We start from the raw sequence: 17450 nt of genomic DNA, 5'->3' as shown, positions 1-17450 counted from the left end.
TCTTGTAAAGGAAACAGTTATTGGTTTGCCCAACTAACGTACTTGAGAACACAATAAGCTCCGGTTGACGTGTGGTGTTCTTAGAACCTTTGGATCTTTGAATCCGTCCCTTCAAACTTAACATAACATAACAGAAGTGTCAATTAATAGATAATCTAGATTTGTTATTGCTATCCTAATTATTTCATAATTTTCTCCTTTAGAATGGAATTGTTGAGCTTACCCCATAATCTTCTCCTCGAGGGTTGCACGAGTTATCAGTCTGTACACGTTGACCACTTTCTTCTGTCCGATTCTGTGGGCTCGATCCATAGCTTGCAAATCTTTCATAGGACTCCAATCATGCTCCACAAAAATAACCTGAAACAATAATTAATATTTAATTATTCGACAATTCGAACTGAATACCTGATAATAATAATAATAAATCAAATAAAATAACTTTTATTTCCGCAAATAATTACAAAAATTACATGATAAAATTGATATGTTAGGAAACCCCATACTAGACTATTCGTCTGTGTGTAGGGGGGAGTTCAGATAAGACAGTCATTTTTAATTTGAAATAACCTAAAGGTATAACCACACTGAAAGCGGAGCAGAGCGTGGCATTGAGGAGCGACGTGAACAATATCATGTTAAGTAATGAGCTAAAACACACTGGAAGCGTCTACTCGCAGAGCGGAGCGTGGCGTCAAACGTGGAACAAGCTGGTTTGTTTTTTGGAGAATCTACAATTCAAAGCGTCAAAGTGCGAGTGCCCTACTAATGTACATACTAGTGGTCTACTCTTGTACATAATAATGCACTTGTTCTACTACATTTTCCCACCATCTAGTACACTAGTATATTTAATGTTTGCCCAAATTCCCCTGTAATGTGTATTATTTGATTATTCAGAAGTGAAAATTCATCTATTTTACCTTGAAATAAAAAGTAAGGCTATCCTAAACCATTTTATTCATATTTCTATGAAATATGGTTACCTTAGAGTTATTACAAGTCTTTATTCAGCAGATATTGGATTCTTCCAATTGGTGACTTGTTTTTCCAAATCAGGCTTCACTCTCGTCAAAATATAATCAAATGTTGAAGTTGACATTCGCATGTACTCAAAAAATCGGGACTCATGCTTTCTTCACACACTAAATAGATGATGATATTCGCCAAATAGTCGACGATCTAAGTTAATTTCATTAACCCACTCTGTCCTAGCAGGCTTAGCTAATATCCAATACTTTAAGGGCCGGTTTCCAAACTCGGGATTCAGATAAGTTCTAGACTTTAAACAGCTGGAATCAGAAAATTGGCTTTCCGAAACGGGATGTAGTCGCAGTTCACGTTTAAATTAAATTTCGAAAAACTAGAAAATTGAACACAAAATAAAATAAATAGGAAATAGTGTAAAGTTTCAGCCATTTTGAATTATTTAGGAATGTTTCATTTCATCAAGGAAAAACCTTTCCAATTATAGAAATGATAAAATAAAGATTATCATAAAAACTGCGACTACGCCCCGTTTCGGAAAGCCTATTTTCTGACTCCAGCTGTTCAAAGTCTAGAACTTGGCTAAATCCCGAGCTTGGAAACCGGCTCTTAGTAATTAGTCTCACAAAGTGATGTACGTGCAAACTTAGACAACACCATTTTCTAGGCCCTTGACGCTAGACGCTCAGACGCTTCTGTGTGTATCATGAACTCTAACCACACCACGCTCCGCTTACAGTGTGTTTCTACCCTAATACTTTTCCCATTCAAATACAACAATATTGGTTCAGAATAAAGTCTATCAATATAAAAAAATAATACTATTAATTTCGAATAATTACATATTAGCATAAAATAGTAGTGCATAAGAATGATATTTAAAAATGATGATAGAACTGATGTCATTGAAAATCCTTTAAGAAAGTGATAGATTAGAACTCACAGTATCAGCTCCAGTGAGATTGAGTCCTAGGCCTCCGACATGAGTGGTTAGAAGCAGCACATCTATCGAGGGATCGTTATTGAACTGAGTGACAACCGAATGCCTAGCTCCGGGAGGAATCGAACCATCAAGCCGAAGGTAAGAAACGCTTGGCATGTGCGTCCTGTAAAATAAAAAAATCAATTTCACAAGTTAAGAAATACAAACTTCAAGATTAGGATGAAAAACGGCAGTGCTAGGTATGTAACGAAGTGAATTTGTTACGAAGTATAATGCTAGAGATGACAGGAGGTTATCGCTAAACTGCCTAGAAGATTTTGCTGCAACGCGTATTCTAAATACGCAGGTTTGGAGATCCGGCCAGCGGAGGTGGCTCAACTCTCGCCACTCTACTACAGCCAACGGCTATAAAAGCCGATGCCCTCCTTCAGAGAGCATCACTCCGCTTCTACACCTTCCTCAGAACGCGAGACCTCCTGTCAGCGACCCCTAACATTAAAACAAAATAAAAAGAAAGTGGTGCAAAAAAAAAGGTGGAGGATTGAAGGGTTTTTCAACTATGGTTATCCATGTACTAGGAAAACCTTCAATCCTTGAGAAGGTGAAAGAGGTAACAGGAAAAGTAAATAGACAGTAAATGTGAAAGGATGGGAGGGGGAACAAAAATAAGGGAAAGGATAAAAAATATGATAGAACCAGGTGGTGAAAAGATTTGAAGGACTAGATAATTTACAAAGAATGCAGAATAAGCAAGCACACAAGTCAGAAGAGTACACTTTGTGAAAACATCTCATAGATAGAAGAAAAAATTGCATTTGATCCAGGTGTTAATATCCTGTTTTTGGTTTTTATTTATTTTCGCATATTTAATATACTTTTCAGAGATTGTATTAATGATTTTACTGCTTATGTATATAAGTTGTCTTCTGATAGTTTCTATGTTTGTATTGTAAGTTGAATATTTATTTGCTGTAGGTCTTAGGTTGTACAGGCTGTTGGCAGTGTTATTTGTAGAAGGAAAATCAGTTTTATGCTTAGTAATAAATTTTACTATACTCAAAATGTCTAATTGTGAGAACATCAAATTCTTGAAAAGTGGTTGGGAAAAGTCTAGGTTTATTTAGAATAGTTTTGATGATTAAATTTTGACATAAGAAAGTTCCTCTAAATGCGAATTATAACAGCCCCCCCCCCCGATATCATATATTGAATTATCAAGTTAGGCGCACACAGATCGTCATCGGACGGACGGCACGCATCGGACGATTAGATTTGAGATCAGTTTTTCAGATTTTTTGAGATCAGAGATTAGTTTTCAGATTAGATTCGACGCATACCTATCCGCATCGTATAGGTATGCGCACTCCAATTGAAAACAATGCATCAAATCTAATCGTTAGATGCGTGCCGTCCGTCCGATGACGATCTGTGTGCGCTTACCTTTATAGATTGAACCAGAGCAAAGTATACCATTTTCAGCTGACTTTGACTCAGATTTTTTTTGCTTCATAGAATTTGAAGGAAAGGTATCTTATTCTATTGCAGATAAATTTCATGTGGATCTGTTTAATGCGAAAGTCATGTAATTGGTTTCATCAACATTCAAGCTCTGTATTTCTGTCCAGCCATTTTTTTAAAAACAGAAAATTTCGTTCAGCGATTTGATGTACCTTAGAAAAAGTGATAAAAAAGTGAATAAAAGTGTAAAAGTGATATTGACCATACAGGTTATCTATGAGTAAATCGAGTATTCAAGAATCATGTTATATAAGAGTTTTTACTTGAAAAAGTCGTTTTCCAGAATGTCCAACATGGCTTTGAGCTGGCAAAAGATGAGGGCTCGATGCTGATTGACTACAGGCTCCGCAGTACTTCCACTACTTTCCGATCCTATTCCGCAATCCAACAGCAATTGTCTGCAATAATCAAATTATTATTATATTTCAATGTATCTGCATTATAAATAGGGAAATTAACAGTTTCAGACATGAGCCTGTTATGCTTCTCCTTGAGTATGAATGTTGTAAGTTGTAAATGATTGAATAAGTAGAAAATTCAAACTTTCTACATTTGCCATAATACCATACAATTATTTTCAAAACAAAATCACCATTAAAATACTTAATTTAAACATAAACATGAAATAAATATATTCTTCTCAACATAAGCTCACAGGCGTTGTCAGCAAAACCAGGTTTTTGTGTGCAACTAGCAGGCTATCAATCTTAGAAATCTTAACTTACAAAATTAATAAACAATTCAATAGATGTATTAATATTAACTTCAAATCAAATTATTAGGCTATTCTAGATTAGAATTATTAAATAGATCATTGATGTTAAATAAAGTAGTTTTCACACTATTTCTAATGTTTGGTAACACCCTTTTCGATTGTTTATTGTATATTTACGTTTAAATTCAGCACTTGGTAAATTATATGAGAAAATAAGTTTTCTAGGTTTAATATGTTTTATAAATCCAATAGACCATTAAACATATGCATTTAATTAACATTTGATGGTTCATTAGATTTCATAGTATCCTAGAAACTTGGCCTAACGATGTTCAAAAATAGTCTAGTGCTAGAGCCTCTGCCACTTTCGATTTATAAAATGTGAAGTAATTCAAATGTATCATTTCATTGTGTAGTCAAATAGACAATATTTTACAATAATACTTACTTTAGAGCAGGTAATTTGGCAGCATGGTTGATATCCTTGAGACTAGAATTCTGCGATAGCATTTGCAGTGAGATTTTACTGTATTCCGGGTGCTGGGGTGTCAACACCAGTTTTGGATGATTGCACACGTTTTGCAAATATCTAAGAGCCTGGAGAAGAGAATAATATTGATATTGTATAAAAGACAATAAATGACAATTGTGTTAAATTCAAAAGGTTCAAACATTACATGAAATGAGTTCAGATATACATGACCAAAAAATGTTAATTAAAAAACTGCATTTTTGTATTCTTTATTATTCATTTTAAGTAAATGAATATTCCAATGAAGAAATACATGAAACTACAACTCCGGACTTCTAACTCACAGCAAGAAGTTGAGAGTAGATTCCAAAATACTATAAAGTGTACAGTTACAAGCAAACTCGATTTTCTATTCTAAAGACTATAACAATGTGATAGATTGTTATACATATAATATTGAGATTGTTATTGTGATGCAATGTTATACATTAGTACGGGTTTGTGCTGTGATATGAAGAAATATAGAAAGATAAATGACATATAACACAATAGATTTTAGTAGTATACAAATAAGAATATCCCTCACCAAAATGTTGATAATTTTAGTAGTAATATACCGGGTAATTCAAAAAGGACTTTACAACATTGAAAATTCATGTAAATCTTATTAAACACAGTACAGAGCTGATTTTGGTGTCTAGGAAAATACTTGGTTTCCTTTAGTTTTTTTACCTTAAAACTGAAGATGTTCTATGTGACTTCCGTTGGATATCCTGCAGACCCATCGATAGTAGATTTCTTCCCAGACTCGCACTAGCATTTCAGGTGTAACTTGCTCAACAGCAGCGCAAATCCTTGCTCTAAGTTCAGATAGACTGGCTGGCAAAGGGGGTACGTACTTAATATCTTTTATGAAACCCCACAAGAAAAAATCCAGCGGTGTTAGGTCTGGGGAACGAGGGGCCATGCAATTAGAAGACGCGCGCGAAATTAATTCAGAACGTCAGACGCTCGTATAGTTAGGGTCTTAGTTAGGGCTAAGTAAGTCAAGTGACCTGGTGTCATTCTTGAATGAAACATTCTTACTTCGAAGAATAAAGAATTTATGCTACTCTCATGTTACAGTAACCATTTATTACATTTGGTTCACTGATAATTATCTTGAAACGTGTAAACATAATATTTTGGATGGAATTTGGATGTTCACCTCGATTTTCAGTATTGGGTTCCGATTGAAGTATTAGTAAAAATTGTAAGATTTATCTAAAATCCTCATTTTATCTCAAAATCACTTTATTTCAGGTGTTCTAGCCATGGAAGCTCTCCACAGACAGGTTCTTCCATTTGTTCTTCGAAGAATGAAAGAAGATGTTCTCAAAGATCTTCCACCAAAAATCACTCAGGTAAATATCTTGATTTGTTTTTCTTGCTTTGGTTATTTTAAATATATCAATCTGCAAAATGCAATTCAGAATTTTTATAATATTAATGATGGATGTTTGGATGTATAATCCATGGAGTATTATTCTATCAATCCAAATCCGTTAAGACTATTAAAAAATGTTGTCAATCATTCTTGTCATCTTCATTGTAAAATGATCTTTGTTTCATTGTTTTTCACAGGATTATTATTGTGATCTAAGCCCTCTACAAGAACAACTGTACGAAGACTTCACCAAGTCGCATGCTCATCAAAACCTTGCTCAAACAATTGGCTCCAAAGTCAGTAGCTTACAAGGAAATCCTCAAGGATTTCCTTGTAAGCTACTGACTTTGGAGCCAATTGTTTGAGCAAGGTTTTGATGAGCATGCGACTTGGTGAAGTCTTCGTACAGTTGTTCTTGTAGAGGGCTTAGATCACAATAATAATCCTGTGAAAAACAATGAAACAAAGATCATTTTACAATGAAGATGACAAGAATGATTGACAACATTTTTTAATAGTCTTAACGGATTTGGATTGATAGAATAATACTCCATGGATTATACATCCTAACATCCATCATTAATATTATAAAAATTCTGAATTGCAGATTGATATATTTAAAATAACCAAAGCAAGAAAAAACAAATCAAGATATTTACCTGAGTGATTTTTGGTGGAAGATCTTTGAGAACATCTTCTTTCATTCTTCGAAGAACAAATGGAAGAACCTGTCTGTGGAGAGCTTCCATGGCTAGAACACCTGAAATAAAGTGATTTTGAGATAAAATGAGGATTTTAAATAAATCTTACAATTTTTACTAATACTTCAATCGGAACCCAATACTGAAAATCGAGGTGAACATCCAAATTCCATCCAAAATATTATGTTTACACGTTTCAAGATAATTATCAGTGAACCAAATGTAATAAATGGTTACTGTAACATGAGAGTAGCATAAATTCTTTATTCTTCGAAGTAAGAATGTTTCATTCAACTATGACACCAGGTCACTTGACTTACTTAGCCCTAACTAAGACCCTAACTATACGAGCGTCTGACGCTCTGAATTAATTTCGCGCGCGTCTTCAAAGTGCATGGCCTCTTATGGGGAGCGTCTATTTCGCTCGTATAGTTTACCCCATAAGATGATGCATCCAGATAACGAGCTGAAGAAATTCAGTGCGTCTTGAGACCCTCGAAGAGTTGGGTCCTTAGACTTGACTTATCCACGTCTCTTTCCAAGCTCAACTTTGTGTTGAGCTTATACTAACATAACTGACACTTGCAATTAATTTCGATGATAAAAAAGTTGGATGGTGGAAGTGCTCTAACATATTAATTAATTTAAAAGTCTGATAGTAGATATTTATAGATATTTTATCTATCTCCATTATGTAGTGTTTCAATCTAGTATTATACATCTTGAAAATTATTTGTCATAGCTTCCTTGTTCTGTCTTTTTTAATTTGTAATTCGTTACTTTGTCTTATTGTTTGTAAATATTGGGATGTGACCTAGTTTTCCGTAATTTTATTTATTTTAGTTGTTTATAATAAGCTCTATTTTTATTTTTCTATAGACATGTTTATCATACCTGGTTGTTTGAGCTCACTGCCTGCACACAAGTTGTTCTTTGTCAGTAGAGCCATATTGTAATTGAGAATATTTATCAATTTGTATAAAAATTTTATGGCAAATGAATGAATTTGAAAAGTAGAAGTGACAAAATCCGACTGACCAGCCTCCTGTTCCTGCCTGGAGCTCTTGGGGTCGCGACTGGCGAGGATGGGCCGACTGTACTTGGCGGTGAACTGGCGCTCGGTGCCCAGGAAGCCGGGCATCAGGAAGTCCAGCAGTGACCAAAGCTCGAGCACGTTATTCTGGATCGGAGTCCCCGACAGGATCAGCCGGTGGTTGGCCGTCAGCTGCTTGATCGCTTTCGACGACTGGCAAACAACCAAACAAACCATAAATAATCCATTATAAAGACAATTAACTAGAATAAAAGAAAACACATTGTTTTGGATCGGAGTCCCCGACAGAATCAGGCGGTGGTTGGCCATCAGCTATTTAATCGCTTTCGACAACTGACAAACAACCAAACAAACCATAAATAATCGATGAAAATGAACTAGAATTACAGAAACTAAACCTGCGTTTACACTAACCTTTATAGATTCTATTAGATTGAACGGAACTTGACAAACACATAATTATGTTCAATCTAATACAGGGCCCGGCATAAAAACCTGACGATTTTTGAAGGATAATAACTTGAGTGTGTTTCGTACAATTAAATCATATAATATATCAAATTGAAGATCAAATTTTGCAATTTATAGTGAATTAAATAGATTACTCACAACGTTTTTTATTTGGAGATTATGTCATCCAAATGATTTCCGTTACTTTTCACGCACTCACTTAACCTAATTCTAAAATTTGCCATTGCTCGCTCAATCATCACTTGTGGAATTGCTTCAATTTGTCGTTGAATTACTTCCTTTAGTTCTGTGGATTATTAGCTGCTCAATAACGGTAATTTTGTTTATTCACAAATACTGAAAAATGAAAATGTTCCTCGTCACTTGAAAGAATAACGGCATCCTGGTGGACATATTCGAGAATGATCTCGCAAGCGGCTTTGCAATGTGCCCAATCATTTGCATTAACTTGTTGCACTAACATTATCTTATACGGATGAAATTTTAGGTCGGAATGAAGAATTCGTCGTAAACTTAGATCAGAAATGGCTAGCGCAACAGCATGTTTCGCTGCTGAACCGTGTAACAGCTATTTGATTTGGGCGTTTTTCAGGCATTCTCACGGTTCGTTTTCGTCTTGTTAGTTTCGTTTTTAAAGCGGACAACGTGTTCCTGAAATTCTTTACCCACAAAAAATCGTATTCCTACTGGGAACAGGCGCGTGTCGATTTAAAATATTGAAATGTCTGCGACATAAACGATGTGTTAAAATAACCGAGTCATTATTTTAAAAATAAGCTTCAATCACAATCGCTTGATGTTCACTTGACCACGACATACTGGCTACTGAAATGGCAAGAATAGACCTTTCGATGTACAACATTTCCGCTTTTTCAATGACAGTGGTTCAAACATAACAATTACTACAAAATCGTCAGTTTAATAACTTTAATGTAAATGCAGCCTTACAGAAACTAAAAAGAAAAATCACGAAATTTCTAGATACTATGATTGCCTACGATTATAAATAAAATTAAACTACAATTAAAGAAACTAAAAATAAAAATTACGAGATTTCTAGAAATGATGATTTTCTAAATATGATTCCCTAGCCAGATAAACTCGCGAATACTTGAAACACGATAAAAATTATCAAGTACCCTCAATTTTATTGCAGCACAACTAGTTTCAACTCTTCAAGAGCAATTTTAAGTGTAAATCAATAAATCAAGATTTACACTTGAAAATGGCTTTCTAAGAGTTGAAACTAGCACTGTTGCAATAAAATGACGCTACTTGATCATTTTTATCGTGTTTTAATGATCAGTAGCCCTAAAAAGAAGAGTCAAACAAATGTCGATTACAGAATAAAATAAAGATAAGATATTTAAAATACCCCGATTTTTCAAGATAGTGTCCAATTTGAATCTGAAATTCACTCAAAACTGCTAATTTGAATCATTCCTCTTTATAGAGTTGAACTAAGAGCTATTTTATAGTAAAGTATCAAGTTGCTATATATATTAAAGAATATGTGGCTAATCATCACATTACATCAACTGATTTACGAAGTGATGCTCTCAACAATTTTCAACATTGATTACTATTAAATTCAAACAAACCATGTCAATTCAATAGAAAAATGTATCAATAATCTTATTTCATTTTTTAATCAATTAATTTAATTGTCACATTACATCACATTACTCATTTGTCTGGTGACTGGTAAAATTTAATATTAGAACAATCATACTGAAATCTTCAATCTAGGGTTAATATTGAATGTTGAAGCCAAATATCCGTACCTTAGTTTTGCCATTCTTGATGACATGACCCTCATCCAAGATGACATAGTTCCATTTAATGACTGAGAAGAAGTCGATGTCTTTCCTCACAATATCGTAGGAGGCTATAATCAGATTATGCTTGCTGACTTTCGAACGTAACCTGTAATACAAAACAAAATACTCGAACAAAAGTATCTACACCACCATACAAAAATGTATAAAATAGATTATAAAAGTTATCAAATTAATGAAGTATCAGAATAAATTGTCGGTCCCGGCTGAAGTATGACAGTCGTAAGGCCCATTGACGGCTTGAATTATATTCAGGCGGTGGGACCTTCCCGCAAGGGACTCCCCACCAACAAAAGCCATACGAATTTACTTTACTATCAGAATAATAATGTCTGAGGTATATCTCTACCATACCTATTTCTTGGAAAAGCATTTAGATAAAAAAGAAACTTATCAAAACGCATATTTACTTTCCATTTTTGAATATTCAGAACGCTGCATTACAAAAACTTTTTATATGATCTGATGAATCAGGTTAAAAGAAAAATTAGAAAATTGGATCAACATTTTTGAGAAAAAAGACAAAATTCAAAATAACACTATGAAATAACAAAAAAAAAATTTAATTGAATTTTAATAATACTATGCTTACCGTTCTCTTTCAACAGGAGGTCCAGCGTAATGTAGCGGATTCAAATACTTTTTGGATAGGAACTTTTCAACTTCATAAACCCAGTGACCAGTGAGCGTTGGAGGACAAATCACTAGAGATGGCAAAGGTACACAGTCTGGACTTTTTGTGGCCTGCAAACAATTTAAAACAAACTTAATCTCACAGTTGAATGAAAGAAAATAAATCACCATCAAATAAATACACACATGAAGAAATGAAAGTGAATGAAAGTTGATGAAGTTAATACAAAAAATTTATTTTGCATTATTTATAATCGGTTAATATCAGAAAACTAGTTAATCTAGATTTTTCCAATAAGATAAAACCTAGTTTTTGTCTAATAAGATGTCTTTAATATTCGATAAACACTTTTAAATACAGTGTATTTCATGAAATTAACAATTGAAATGTAAGCATACCTTATATTGTTGGTGTCTTGTATAGTGATCACCGGCAAGAATGCATATTGACTGCAGTGTTTTTCCTAGACCCATGTCATCGCACAGTATTCCATGCAGTTTGTATTTGTTCAAAAACGCCAACCAGTTGACACCAGACTGAAAAGTGAAGGAAATTCAATTATTTGATAAATTTGAAAAAGTTATTGAACAGAAGACCAATGATTGATAGGATAAATTGATATGTATAAATTTTGATTTCAATCAAATTGAAGATCAAATCAAAACAGTAGAGCAATAATCCAAATGCAATAAAATTAAGTTAAAATCTGCTGAAAAAATGTAGGCAGACAACAGACAATTTAGTTGCAAACAATTTGAAAAAAGTGAATATAAGCAACGTGGATTAAATAAATTTTTGAGATTTTATAGCATCAATTATTAATATTATTCAATAATACAAAATTATGAATTGTATAAATTTCATACCATTGGAAATAAATTATTTAAACAAAAAAATGTATTTAATTTATTTAAGTTACTGAATTATTTGAATGTGTTGAATCTGCTGGATTTATTGACTTTGGGAATTACCTTTCAGTGTCATATTGTTAAATGTTGGCAATTAATTCATGGTAATATTGTTTATTTATTGTAATGTAGGAGCTTCCATGGTTGTGTGCAAATTTATGATATTTTGTTCAAGTAATATAATTTAGTCATTGTTAGAATGTGTTAAACTCAACTAATTTGTGTGGTTATACCTTGTACAAATGAAATTATTCATTGTTATTACTATATAGACAATAATCCTATTATTGCAGGACATGGCCATCATAGGGCTTTTCGTGGGTCTATTCCATTTTTTTTCCTAATTCCATATTTAATTATTAGTACCAAATACTATGTATCACTATTAGCAGAGACAAGAAACTTATGCTTATCCTTTATCTATGGTATTAGTAATATGGTTGATAGCTGTTGTTTTTCAAGTGTAAAATTGGTCTTTTAATAAGTGATAGAGTCATAATCTACATTTTGATTTGGACTGTAGTATAAATTTGAAAAGGGACCGTTTTGGACATTAGCCTATTGTGCCTTCTAATATAAGTATAATAATTGTACATTATTAAATAAATAAATGTATAACACAACCAATAAAGATAATGTTGTTATGAAATGAGGATGATAGTTTAATTTATTTATTTCTATAATATTGTCGGCATTTCGAATCAGCCCACGTCCAACATCTTCTGACAGACTTACTGAATCAAGGTCTATATAAATAAATAAATGAATAAATATAGGTCATGACATGATCCCGTGATGCATTGAAAAATCGCCATTATGTGGGGTTCTGGTTCACCAATTTTCAAATTTATCAGCTGTTATCATTATAGATTAAACAATATGATGTGTTATTTGTAATATTTTTTAAGGGATATTGCTTGGCTTTGAATTGTAAAATAAATTCTTCCGACAGAATAATAGTATTTAGTTTCCAACTAGGAACTGAATTGTTGATTTTTAGATTTAATTGATTGGGAACAAGAATAAGAACAATTTTTATTAATAAATAAATAAATTATTGAACCATTTATTATTGAAATTTCATTATTAAAAATCTAAAACCTGAATTTACAAAATATTATCTGAACCATAATATTTTTTTTAAATGCAAAATGCATGTTTTTTTACGAGCAAATTGAATTAGATTGGATTTTTAAATGTACCGCCATAAAAACCGCACAAAATGGCCGCTCCATAAGGAACACGGGTGTCTTGACCTGCTGGTTTTTATAGACCTTGTACTGAATGTAGGATATGAGAGCCTAACAATTGGGAGGCCCTAACTAATAATGATGGTTGAACTAACCTGCTGATAAGACCTGAGCTGCGCGTTGATAGGCACGGGCACCTTGTAGTCCTCAATGGTTTTGGGGTTGAAGAGTTGTTCGAGGAATGCCTTGTCCTTGTCCTTCTGGAGGGTGAGCTCGGCTGTGAGTGCGGGGGGATTGGGAATGGCGCCGTCCAATGGCATCAGTTGGATCAGCGTGGCAAAGCAGTGTGTCGCTATCTGACGCACCGACGTATCCTGGTCGCTCATTCGACCTGCAAACACAATAAGAAAACGGTTATAGTCTAAATAAAACAAACTGACCACAAAATATCAGTTTTGACAATTGTATGAATATCACTATCTTAAATGTCTAATTCAACCGCAGGTCTGTAAGGCCTGCACTAACGTTATTGCATGACTGTCACAACATTTATAAACATACTTTTTGAGCGATTGTGACTTCAAACAGACTTTTGAACAGTCTTCATCTATGAGCAGACTTTTGTGTCTTCGATAAGGCTTCGAACTAATATGTTTTGAGGTTAGGTATTTATGTCTTCAATTCTTAGTTGTTCATTTTTCGCTGCTCTATTTGGGGTTAAATTATTTTTGTATTATAAGTGATTTTCCAGTGGTTCATTTACTGCTAGAAACAGTTGTATTTCACTTGAAGTCTTTTGCCGAAGACACAAAGTTTGTACAGACATGTTCGACAGAAATTCAGTATCGTTAGTAGCCGGCCTAAGTGGAATGTTATCCCCAATATACTAGTTGCGCTAAAAGCGTTTCAGGGTTGAAGGAAAATGAAATATTTTTGATGAAATTGTAAAGTCATGAAAACATTATTTTTTCTTTTGAAAATTACACCTCCCAGAATCATGGGAAGATAGTAATAGGCAAGTTATTTAGATTGAAATGACAAGAATAATTAATCATTTGTATTGTTTTCTATAAACAGTATATTTTTCTTCCGACCCATAGCTTTATTTGAATAAATAAATATGTTCCACAATGACGAGTCAATTCCACCTGGAAACATGAAATTTTCGAAGAGACAAATACAGAAGAGGAAGAAGAAGTAGTATACAGAAGTATACTGGAGAAAAAGTATACAGAAGAATAAGTATAAAAGAAGAGAAGAAAAGTACAGAAGAAAAAGGAGAGGAAAACAGGAGACAAAAAAATCTGAGAAGAAAGTAGTGAAAAATATGGACCGCAAAAGAAAATTTGAAAATGGAAGTAGATGGGAAGAGAAATAAAGGTAAGAAAAGGAAAAGAAGACATAGATTAAGAAAAAAATTATTGATGTTGCCTTAGCAACAGAGTTGAACATCTTTAAATTCCGTTTTATAAAAAAAATGTAATGTGTATCTAATTTTGGACAAATTTCATGTTTAAAATATGTGTTTATCAACTAGTTCTAAAGGTTTAAGAACAAAACGTTTTTTTGGAAGTGAATTTCATGAAGAAATTTCAAAAGCAAGATTACGAATGTATTCCAACCTCAAAGTAGAATTTTCATTGTGCATTACATGATGATGAGTGGATTTTGAATTCTCAATTTGAAGTTCAGTTTTTGCAGGCCGGACACAGAAATGTCTCCCGGCTACATACATAGGTCAAACAAGTTATTCACTCTTTGGATGTTTCTAATCCTTTTATTGACCTATGAGTGCATATGCATATATAGGCTATATATATTAAAATATAGACAGTAGAAGATAAACAAGCACATACTAAGAAAGTATGAAGAGCAAAAAAGTTGAAACGAAAAGACAAAAAAGAAGAAAAGTAAACACGGGGGAAAGAAAAGGAGAAAGAAGAGAAAAAAATAAAATTAAGAATAAACAGACGAAGAAGATGATGAGTAGCAGAAAAATAAGAGAAGAAAAGAAAAAGAGAAAGAAAAGATTGAAAACACAATCAGGAGAGGATGAATAAAAGAAGTGAAGACATAGCTGACCAAGCAATGGAATGACGAGCAGGACGACATAGGGCACAATATTGAACTGCAGCTTGTCGATGAGGCATGCGATGGCCTCCGCGGCTCCCTGGCGACTCGAGTCGCAGTGCGTTGCGGCCAGCAGCGGCAACACGCGCTCCACGACGGCTGTCATAAGTCCTTTATTTCCCCATCACAATAAGTCCAATCACCCAGACAAAAGGACCCAATCACTCACAATACGTCTTATATGGAGATCATACTGACAAAATGAAAATGTATCATAACATAATAAAGATAATATCTTATGGCTTTTCTTCCAACTCTGAAGTATTTACTTCAAATGCTCAACATTTGCACCTAAATAAACAATACTTCACAAACCGTGCAGATGAATGCTGTATGTTATTATACATAACTTCTATTCTTGAAAAGTAGTGTTAAGATCAAATACCCTTTCTGAGTAGTTGTGAGGCTGATATTGTGTTATTCATGATGAATAAAAAGACTAGATATTGTCCAACCACATATTTAAACAATGGTTGGACAATATCTAGACGTTTTACTCAGTATCAGATACCCTTAATTAGAGGGCTAGAAGAATCTGCAAAAAAGAAGAATTATTAGGATCAAATCAAGTCAAAATTCCTCAAATATTTTTTTTTAAATCAACATACATTTCTTTTACAGTATTATTGTACAGTATTAAATTGTAGTGCTTATTAACTAAAAAGAATGCATTATTTAAGATTAATTATCTGATAAGAAATTTTTATCTCACCAAAAGTGTTGGGATCAATGAGACACTTTGGTGAGATAAAAATTTCTTATCAGATAAATTAATCTTAAATAAATGCATTCTTTTTAGTTAATAAAGCACTACAATTTAATACTGTACAATCGGATAAAAGTGATAATACTGTAAAAGAAATGTATGTTGATTTAAAAAAAAATATTTGAGGAATTTTGACTTGATTTGATCCTAATAATTCTTCTTTTTTGCAGATTCTTCTAGCCCTCTAATTAAGGGTATCTGATACTGAGTAAAACGTCTAGATATTGTCCAACCATTGTTTAAATATGTGGTTGGACAATATCTAGTCTTTTTATTCAACATGAATAACACAATATCAACCTCACAACCACTCAGAAAGGGTATCTGATCTTAACACTACTTTTCAAGAATAGAACTTGTTATATATAATAAACATACAGCATTCATCTGCACGGTTTGTGAAGTATTGTTTATTTAGGTGCAAATGTTGAGCATTTGAAGTAAATACTTCAGAGTTGGAAGAAAAGCCATAATATATTATCTTTATTATGTTATGATACATTTGTAGTCATTTTCATTTTGTCAGTATGATCTCCATATAAGACGTATTGTGAGTGATTGGGTCCTTTTGTCTGGGTGATTGGACTTATTGTGATGGGGAAATAAAGGACTTATCGTTCATGGCTGTATATCTGAGATGCTCGTGTGTGTTAAGCGTAGATACGCTATAAATTATATTCTTAGACCATTCATTTATATGTTTGTTATTATTATTTTAGTAACATACTGATTATTTTTCCAGTACCTGCGTCGGCAGTAAATTGTGATTCAGTTGCCGAGGATTTGGTTTCAACTTTGCAAATCTTGAAGTCACCACTCCAGCTCTTCATTCCTCTCTGATTCCTCAGGTAAATCATCAAACTAATCTAAAACTTTATAAATTACTTTAATGTTTTACGAGGGCAGGATGAAAAGTTCCCGACCTAACCATGCAGATGACAACTCTGGTGAACAAGAGGTGGTGTATCCTTCGTTCATATTTTAATAGCTACTTCAATATTAGCCATTTGGATGACTGGTATTTATGTTATGCCACTTCCACACTTTTGCCAAATGCATACAAATGACGACGAGCGCGTATAGATGTATACAGCTAGCCGCTTGGCAAGCGACTTGGCCAGTAATTTGGTGAGAGTGTGGCGCTGGCATTACAGTCGTTTGAATTTGAATTCGAGTTGAGTGCCGCGTCTGTGCACATCAGACAAAAACTTTTCCAACTCCAAATTGTTAGCGCTGTAGGCTGTAGGCCAATGTTATATGTTATGTTTAATATCAATTTGTCTTTTATAGTGTTAGGCTGGCCACTAACGGTAGGACACCCTTAGGAACGAAGGGTGAAGAGAAGTGAAAAAGAGAAGAATGGAATTCTCTTCACCTTCGTTCCTAAGGGTGTCCTACCGTTAGTGGCCAGCCTAACACTATAAAAGACAAATTGATATTAAACATAACATATAACATTGGCCTACAGCCTACAGCGCTAACAAATTTGGAGTTGGAAAAGTTTTTGTCTGATGTGCACAGACGCGGCACTCAACTCGAATTCAAATTCAAACGACTGTAATGCCAGCGCCACACTCTCACCAAATTACTGGCCAAGTCGCTTGCCAAGCGGCTAGCTGTATACATCTATACGCGCTCGTCGTCATTTGTATGCATTTGGCAAAAGTGTGGAAGTGGCATAACATAAATACCAGTCA

At 33.7% G+C, this 17450-nt stretch overlaps 1 protein-coding gene across 1 annotated transcript in view; it reads right to left on the bottom strand.

Annotated features, from left to right (window-relative positions):
* Positions 1 to 17450, bottom strand: part of LOC111043395 (TATA-binding protein-associated factor 172) — a 63921-nt gene that overhangs the window by 4138 nt on the left and 42333 nt on the right. The window contains exons 22-34 of the mRNA XM_039435160.1: positions 16499 to 16589; positions 14940 to 15098; positions 13013 to 13248; positions 11158 to 11295; positions 10718 to 10869; positions 10072 to 10213; positions 7801 to 8008; positions 6721 to 6821; positions 6400 to 6506; positions 4612 to 4773; positions 3712 to 3846; positions 1931 to 2093; positions 224 to 360 (exon numbers count right to left, since the gene is read on the bottom strand). Coding sequence (XP_039291094.1) covers positions 224 to 360; positions 1931 to 2093; positions 3712 to 3846; positions 4612 to 4773; positions 6400 to 6506; positions 6721 to 6821; positions 7801 to 8008; positions 10072 to 10213; positions 10718 to 10869; positions 11158 to 11295; positions 13013 to 13248; positions 14940 to 15098; positions 16499 to 16589 — 1931 coding nt within the window. The remainder of the gene's footprint in view (positions 1 to 223; positions 361 to 1930; positions 2094 to 3711; positions 3847 to 4611; positions 4774 to 6399; positions 6507 to 6720; positions 6822 to 7800; positions 8009 to 10071; positions 10214 to 10717; positions 10870 to 11157; positions 11296 to 13012; positions 13249 to 14939; positions 15099 to 16498; positions 16590 to 17450) is intronic.

This window comes from Nilaparvata lugens, chromosome 8 (assembly GCF_014356525.2).
Source record: "Nilaparvata lugens isolate BPH chromosome 8, ASM1435652v1, whole genome shotgun sequence".
NCBI lineage: Eukaryota > Metazoa > Arthropoda > Insecta > Hemiptera > Delphacidae > Nilaparvata > Nilaparvata lugens.
Note: the sequence above shows the minus strand (reverse complement) of the source record. Positions and strands in the feature narration are given on the sequence as shown.